Source organism: Rattus rattus, chromosome 3 (assembly GCF_011064425.1).
Source record: "Rattus rattus isolate New Zealand chromosome 3, Rrattus_CSIRO_v1, whole genome shotgun sequence".
Lineage (NCBI taxonomy): Eukaryota > Metazoa > Chordata > Mammalia > Rodentia > Muridae > Rattus > Rattus rattus.
In genome coordinates, this window is record NC_046156.1 from 123,165,935 (window position 1) to 123,174,655 (window position 8,721).

At 46.4% G+C, this 8,721-nt stretch overlaps 1 protein-coding gene across 1 annotated transcript; it reads left to right on the plus strand.

Moving 5' to 3' along the window:
* The first annotated feature begins 315 nt into the window (after positions 1-315).
* On the plus strand, positions 316-1,437 carry LOC116895925 (vegetative cell wall protein gp1-like). Its single transcript, XM_032896999.1, has one exon. The coding sequence runs from the start codon at positions 316-318 to the stop codon at positions 1,435-1,437; it is 1,122 nt and encodes a 373-aa protein (XP_032752890.1).
* Positions 1,438-8,721: the final 7,284 nt, after the last annotated feature.

An 8,721-nucleotide genomic window follows, 5' to 3' on the forward strand; every position in this document is an offset into this window, starting at 1 on the left:
AGAGGAAGGTGCTACAAGATAATAGCTCAGGTTCACAGTCGTAGAAACTTTTAAGCTTGTGATTAGAACCCATCCCTTAAGGCCATTCTAAGGTTTGTTTTTTGTTCGTTTTATATGTTCCTTTCCCTGTAGAGAGCCGATTGTCTTGGCAGGATTTCATATAGCTATGTGATGGGGTGGTCATTGTGTCCCACAGCAAAATAAGTAATGACAGAGTCCAAAGCAGCTGCCTAGTCAAAGCCCTGACTTCCATATCTGGTGACTAAAGCGGTTCAGCGAGCCTCCAGGACTCTAGACCACTTTCTATACTCAGCTATGCCCAACAGTCACCACACCAGCCCGCACCACACCAGGCTGCACCACACCAGCCTGCACCACACCAGCCCGCACCACACCAACCTGCACCAGGCTGCACCACGCCAGCCTGCACCACACCAGCCTGCACCAGCCTGCACCACACCAGCCCACACCAGGCTGCACCACCCAGCCCGCACCACCCAGCCCGCACCACACCAGCCTGCCCACACCAGCCCACCAGCCCGCACCACACCAGCCCACACCAGCCCGCACCACACCAGCCCACATCAGGCTGCACCACAGCAGCCTGCACCACAGCAGCCTGCACCACACCAGCCCGCACCACACCAGCCCGCACCACACCAGCCCGCACCACACCAGCCCGCACCACACCAGCCTGCACCACACCAGCCTGCACCACACCAGCCCACACCACACCACCCACACCACCCCACACCACACCACCCCGCACCACACCAGCACCACACCAGCACCACCCCACACCAGCCCCACCACACCACAGCACCACACCACCCCACACCACACCAGCCCACACCACACCAGCCCGCATCACACCAGCCCACACCACACCAGCCCACCCCACACCAGCCTGCACCACACCAGCCTGCACCACACCAGCCCGCACCACACCAGCCCGCACCACACCAGCCCGCACCACACCAGCCTGCACCACACCAGCCTGCACCACACCAGCCCGCACCAGGCTGCACCACACCAGCCTGCACCACAGCAGCCCGCACCAGCCTACACCACAGCAGCCCGCACCACACCAGCCCACCCACACCAGCCCCACCACACCAGCCTGCACCACACCAGCCCACACCAGCCCACACCAGCCTGCATCCACCAGCCCACACCACCAGCCCACACCACACCAGCCTGCATCACACCAGCCCACACCACACCAGCCCACACCACACCAGCCTGCACCACACCAGCCCACAACAGCCCGCACCACACCACACCAACCTGCACCACTCGAGCCTGCACCACACCAGCCTGCACCACACCAGCCTGCACCACACCAGCCCGCACTGCACCAGCCTGCACCACAGCAGCCCACACCACACCAGCCTGCATGAGCAAGTGCCTGACACCAAAAGGACTGTGAGACGATGAGATTAGATTTTGTGGCCTCTGTGCCTGGACTTTGCAGCCTGTGTCCAGACCATCTGGCCGACCTGTCACCATGCACTTTAAAGCCTTTTGGATTCAGAGTTTATCCTCTCAAGGTAGTCAGTCGCTGTAGCTTTTATTATCAGTGGCATTTTGCAGAATTTGATGAAACAGAGAGACTTGTTGCCAAAACACTTGACATCTCTTCTTGCTCCCTGAGTCCTGGAGCCTGGAGCCAGCCCATCTTTAATAAAATCTCAAGACTCAGAGTAGGTTAGAGGAAGGGAAACTATCCTGCACCATCAGGGTAGTGTCAACTGATGTGTCTAGACATGCAACTGGCTTTATTGTTCAGAATTGCTTTGGATGCGTACGCCAGAGCCTGGACAGGTGGTAGGTGTAATGAACGAGGGGGTGGCCACACAGAGAAGCCAGTCTGCAGGAAGTGCAATTATGGTGATGTAGCCATGGTGCCAATGTTGTTTTAAAATTTGTTCATGCTGCCCATGCCTTATGGAAGTTTATTTTCAAGGATAAAGCCCCACTGGAAGCTGGAGATATGATTCAGGATCTATCCACTCAAACTCATCTGATGATGAATTGGATTGATTTATGAATGAATTGAAGAAAACAGCTTCATTCAGATCCCACATTTGTGTTTTCGCATTGTGATTTATGCTACCCTATTTGCATTTCAATATAGTAATTACAACAGATTTCCACTTTTACTGCATGGACTGAGCCTGAAAATTCTATATAAGCAATTGAGGAGAAAAGAGGCAAACATTCAGGAAAATCTTAAAAGAGTCCCTTAACTTCTAAACCCAAACGGATGATTCCAATAAATGATATATTCTGATCATGTCACTCATTCATTCTAGATTAAAGGTGGTTCTATCACCTGGCCACACATCAGTATATCAAGTGCCTTAATCTCTCAGTTTGCCTTATGTGGCAGTAGGAGCACAGAGCTAAGATCTTTCTCATCGTAGCCATTTCAGCATGGTGATACTGACCTATGATAATTCCTGCACTCAGGAAGCAGAGGCAGAGGGATTGCTGCAAGTTAGATGCCAGGCTGCTCAGCATGGCCAGCCAGGACTACAGAATAAGACCTTGCCTCAAAAACAAAACAAAGCAAACAGTAAGTAAATGACTGGTCAGTATCTGTCTTCTCCCACATGTCTCTGTTAGTTTATCTGGAAAGTAACTTGAATTTCGCATAAAAATGGTTTACAAGCTCGCTAGGAAGTTATCTAATGAAACTCAGGGGAGACTCCAACATTTAAAATGAACTCTTTAACCAAAAATTTAACGTTCTAAAAAGTGACACTGAAAGTATATTTAAAATATTTCCAAGAGCAAATGTACCAGGAAACGGGTACACACACACACACACACACACACACACACACACACACACACACACACGGTCTAAAGTACCACTTAGAGTAATTATGCAAAAGGAACTTGTACTAGCTATTAATTTTACATTATCACATTGTTTATATTTAAACTTGTAAAAACAGATCATAAAGTTTCAGTTGGTAAATACAATAACGTGGTCATTTTACACTTGGATGTCTATTTATATCTTATAAAGAAAATGATTTTTAAATATTCATTTATTTGGCCTGAATCAAAACTTCCAGGACAACTTCTAACATTGCTAAAGATTTTCTAGGGGTAGGAAAGGTGAGAGAGAGAGGTGAGGGTTGGGGGGGACTGGGAGGAGAGAAAGGAGGGGAAGCTGGGGTCAGGATGTAAAGTAAATCAATTAATTAATAAAAAATTAACTTGTAACAACTACTGAATAATATTTCCAGTGGCCCCCGAGTTCCATTTAGAGCAGTGGTTCTCAACCCTCCTAATACTGTAACACTTTAATACAGTTCCTCATGCTGTGATGACCCCAGTCATAACATTATTTTGTTGTTACTTTGTAACTGTAATTTTGCTACTGTTATGAATCATAATAGAAATATCTGATACTCAGAATATCTGATATTTGACACCCAAATGGGTTGAGACCCACAGGTTGATAACCAGTGACTCAGATACTCATGTCCTTACACGTCGGAGTCAGCCGCTGCTGCTCCACACAATAGCTCAGAGATGCAGCCACCTGTGAAGAGTAATTACGGCTTCCTCAGTGGCTGAGGTCACAGATGTCTGGGGATCCTGAGTGAGCTGCCCGTGTTGTGTCTTTGAGCTCCTGGTCTCAGCTCAGACTGTTCTTACAAAGGTGAACGTGCAATTCAGTGGCAGTGCAGGCCCCACACAGCTGTGCCATTCACTGTGGCAGGACAGCATTTTTAATGCCACCTGCTTCCAGCGTACCCTCTGGTGTTTCGCACATGTGGCCACCGCGTCTTACTAGTTCTTCGTGTCCCTAAAATCTAAAGCATTAGTTACGTAGGTGTCATCCACAGCTCCTGTGTCTTGCTCACCTTTCTCTGAACAGAGGCCATGCTGCTACGATCTGACATACTATGTGACTCTGTCTCTGTAGTACAAATTGTCAAGTAAACAGTTTAGAAAGGAAACAATGATTTCTTTATAAACCCCCATTTGGAAGCAGACATGCGGCTGTTATCTTCCTGTGTTGAAAGATTAATTATACCCAGCAGCATCCTCGGAATCAGCGAAGCTGGGTTCTCTGTGCCATGCAGATGAGGGTGCCGTTGTAACGTCTGACTGTTAAAGTGAGTCCATTTAAAGATTTCAGGTAGACACATCACCTTGGTTAGGGCTTAGTTTTCTTGCTGGTAATGTAGCCAGTCTCTGCTTACAGCCCTGATCTAGCCATAATGGTACCAAATGACCAGCCCAATTACAGAATGCATCACTGAACTGTGCTCATTATGACTTTAAATTAAAATTAGGTCCTGGATGCTTCAAGGTGTCTAAAAACAGTTTTGCATTTGGATCTTTCTTGACTGTATAAACAAACTACTCACATAAACATATGAATATTCAGCTTTGTCCCAGGACTGTAGTTGGATTTATTTTTCTCTTATGATGTCTTATGTTGTATAGAGACCCATCTGTGAAGCACTTCTCTATTTTGTGTGTCAAGAATAAAAAAAAAAAAAACAAAAAAACAACTCACTGGGGTTCCGTTGGAAGCCTGTTTGTCTAGTGTCTGTTACATATTCTCTGAGCCTATATATTCACTTAATTAAAATTGCATAAAGCCTAAGTTGATACTGTCCCTGGACTAGGAGAGGCATGCTATCTGCTGGAACCATTGCCAATGTAATTGCACTTCTCTGCCAGTAACAATTCTTTATATATTCTTTAGGTCTTCGGTAAGCTTTTCTATGAACTTTCTCCCCAGGTATTTTATAACACCATATAACACAATCAATGAGTAAATTTTTATAAGCAGTCTTAGAAAGAGAAGGTAAAAATTATTATCACAGAGAAAGACAGAGAAAGAGAAAGGAAGACACAGACAGAGACCGACAGAGACAGAGAGAAGTTTCTGGGGTGAGACCGGAAGAAGAGCCATTCACACAATGTCTGCCACTTCAGCATTCACAGAAGCCAGGGCCTGCCCCAATCAGTGCTGACTTGCTCTGGCATATGTTCCAAAGTCTCAAACAGCTGCTGAAGAAAGAAAATTTTTGGTGAAAGAGGAATTCTTTCAGCTTGAAACTAATTGGGACCCAGGAACTCAAGCTTTCTCTGAAGTTCCCAGAACCTAGGCAGCCAGACAGCTGTGAAGCTGCAGTTGCTGTCATTCTGTGCGTATGAGCCTAGCTAGCTGGAGCTTTCAATGACCCTTGACCTTTTAGGAATCCTGTGAGTGAGGAGGGGAGCTTCAGCTCTTTAATTTCCTCCTTGGCCTCTAAGGACATGCACACCCTAGGTTTAATTGAGCATATCGCTTGCAGCCTCATTTCTTTTCTTCCCTCTTCCTACCTCAGTCAGGTTTTGAAATTTGTGTATGTGTGCCTGCATGTGTTCATGCGTGGGTATGTGTGTGGGTGTGTCTGTGTGTATGTGTGCATATATGTATAAGTATGTTCACATTCTTATTTGGCTAGACTCACTGGCCAGCCATCCCCAGGGCATCTTTCTTTGACTTCCCCCACCAACACCACTAGCACAAATGTATGCTGCTACACAGGGCTTTTATATGGGTGCTGGGAATCTGAACTCGCATCATCCAGCTTGTATGACAAGCACTTTACCCACTGAGCCATCTCTCAAGAACTCTGGGTCAAAATTTCACTCCATAAGGTTGTCTAAAGTCCAGAGCAATGGAGAATAATGAGAGAATTGCTCTTTGTGCACCATGGCAATGTCTATTGTAGTACACACCATTTATGCTTATATGAGTACGTATATGCGTATGTGCGTCCGTCTGTGTGAATGTATGTATGGCACATGAGTGCAAGAACCTGAGGAAGCTAGAAGTGGATGTTGGATCCCCTGCTGCTAGAGTGACAGGGGGCTGTGATAAGCCAGATATGCTGGGAACTGAGCTGGAGTCCTCCGGAAGAGAACTCTCCTAACAGTGGCAACAGCTCGCCAGCCCTACAGAGGCCATTCTGTTTCTGCTTTGCTCTCCAGCCTAGATCAAGCATATGTCTCACTGAGGTCTCCAAACACAGTGCCCGTCAAGTAGAAAAATGTCCTTAATCACAAAGATGGATAAATGCATTGAGAGGAGAGGGTCATGATGGACTAGTGTCAATGTGGAAGTCTTGGGACTTCTCTTTGAAGGAGACCTTTGTAAACACTGGGTGCTGCAGACACCCTTCACAGCCATCTGTTATTTCAATGAGGCTTTCCTCCCACTTTGGCTAGACTGGTGTGGTGGTTTGACTAGGAATGGCCCCCATAGGTTCATATATTTGAATGGGTGGTCATTAGAGAGGAGCACTCGTTGACAGGGATTAGGAGGTAAGGCCTTGTTGGAGGAAGTGTGTCACTGGGGGTTTCAAATGCTCAAGCCAGGCCTGCTGTCTCTCTCTCCTCCTGCTGCTTGTGGATCTGGATGTAGAGCTCTCTTCTCCAGCACCCTATCTGCCTGCATGCTTCACCATGATTCTTGCCGTGGTGGAAATGGACAATACCTCTGAACTATAAGCTAGCCCCAATTAAATGGTTTCCTTTGTAAGTGTTGGCGTGGGCATGGTGTCTCTTCACAGCAGTAGAAAACTAATACAGCTGATCTTACTTTTAACCTTATCTTGCACATGGGAAACAAAATTAAAACACATATATCTGAACTTGCTGCCAAATGATTATATCTCTACAGTACTAACTAGCTGGCATCTCCTTAGCTTTGGTGTCTGGAATCTGATTGCCCCCTCAGCATCTGTTACTCAATATTTTTTAAAGGCTGGTATTTTTCCTAGTAGTTGATTTCCCACGAGGTTCAATGATCTCAAAATGCTACTGTGCCATTCAATGCATAATGCCTTCTGCAATGGCCCAGGTCAGTTCTGTGTCAAGCCAGGAGATATGAAGCTCATAGAAAAGGCAGTCAAGAGAACTAAGGAGAGACATTGCAACAGGAAGAAAAACAGCATGAAGAGGAGGAGTTAAAGATGAGAAATAGAGACGGGCGTGCACCTATTTCCCAGAAAGCAGCTACTGGGGTGCACAAAGCCGTATGCGAGTCTTGTTCAGTGACATCACTGAGGCTTCACTGCGTGCAGCTTAGAATCTAATGCAGTTTGACTGGCTTAATCCAAACGAAATGACACGCCAAAAATGAGCCTGTCAGCTGGAGTAATTGAAAGAAAAGAAGCTCTTTGAAATTTTATTTTTAAATGAACTTTGGGAATGTTAATGAACTTGATCGTCTCACTCAGAAGCAATGTTTCTCTTCCAGAAACTGTTCTATTCTGTCTCTATAAACAGCAAGCCAGGCTGTGAAATGACTGAAGTTGAGCTCAGTCCCCGAGAGTTTCCACACCCACATGTACTGCCCCACCCTGGGGAAGTTCCTTCCCTTCACACATTCACACTCTGAAATTCAGAACACCCATCTACCTCTTCAGATGGAGAAGAAAAGGACCGCTCAAAGGATAAACACGGAAGAGTTTTCTCTGACACGTTCCCTCTTCCTAGCCACGTGTGTGACACTTATGGGTGCGAACATTCATTACCATAAAATCCTCCCACTGCTGTTTGGCAAAATGCAGCGAACCATGATCTGTACTGTTTGAAGGACAAACATGGTTGTGCCTGCTGTTGGCCTCTGCAAGTCCAGCTCAGCTGACATCCCTGCATGGCTGTGTAGCCCTGCACAGCTTTCGGGCCATCCCAGGGCAGGAAAGTGAGTACCTGGAGACTGGCTTTAACCTTGGCTTCAGGGCTACAATGAAAGGAGTCTGGTGGGAGTCTTGGATATGGGCTAAAAAGCTAAACCACATAACTAGACCCAGGAGACCCCCATCTAACCAAACAGCTGTCTTAGTGTTTGTTGCTGTTGTTGCTGTTGTTGTTGTTGTTGCTGCTGCTGCTGCTGCTGCTGGTGGTGGTGGTATATTGACAGGCTTCTGCCATAACCACAACCCACAGCCCACTTGGATGGGGCCTGACTATTTGTCTTCTCTCTCCTTTTATGGATCAACATCACAGATATCCAAATTGGGGAAGTACAGCCCAAGTCAGATCTTCATACTCCTTGTACTCTCTGATTTCAAGGGTAGGTGTGTTTGTATGTGGGATTGTAGTCTGGCCATGCCTGGCCACCCAAGCTCATCAGAAGCAGATATTGACTCTCACAGCATGTCTCAAGGTTAACATTTCTTCAGCTGAGCTCACTGATGTGCAGGACCACCTCCCCCATTTTCCAGCAGCACTGACATTTAACAAATCAAGTATACCCTGTGGCCACATCTCTACTTTGAGTTATGTTGAATTTCTGAGCATTCCATTGCATAGAGAAAATCACATACTTGTAAAAGTAAGATAGAGCTGGAAAGTTGACCACACCTATTTGATGGGAGAATTCCAAACAATGACCAACAATGGCTTATCATACCTTATAAAATAAGCATCTTAAAGATACCTTGCAGATGAGGAAAGTAGGGCTGTCAGGATCAATGGACTCCTTATAGAGCAGGTCTCAGTCATGTCCTGAGGGTTTGAACCATACCAGTTGCCTCTGTGATGGGGGGATTTTCAACAGCATTTTCTGAGCTCTTTGTCAACTGTCACCACAACACTAGGCTCCCTATCTATCACTAGAGAACCATCACCTTGTGAGGTAACAGCTCAGCATTTCCTTACTGAAAAAGAGCATGAGACTCCAGAAGGCAC

What these genes read in the sequence shown, in the direction of transcription:
- LOC116895925 (XM_032896999.1), top strand. Translation starts at nt 316, where the DNA reads ATGCCCAACAGTCACCACACCAGCCCGCACCACACCAGGCTGCACCAC.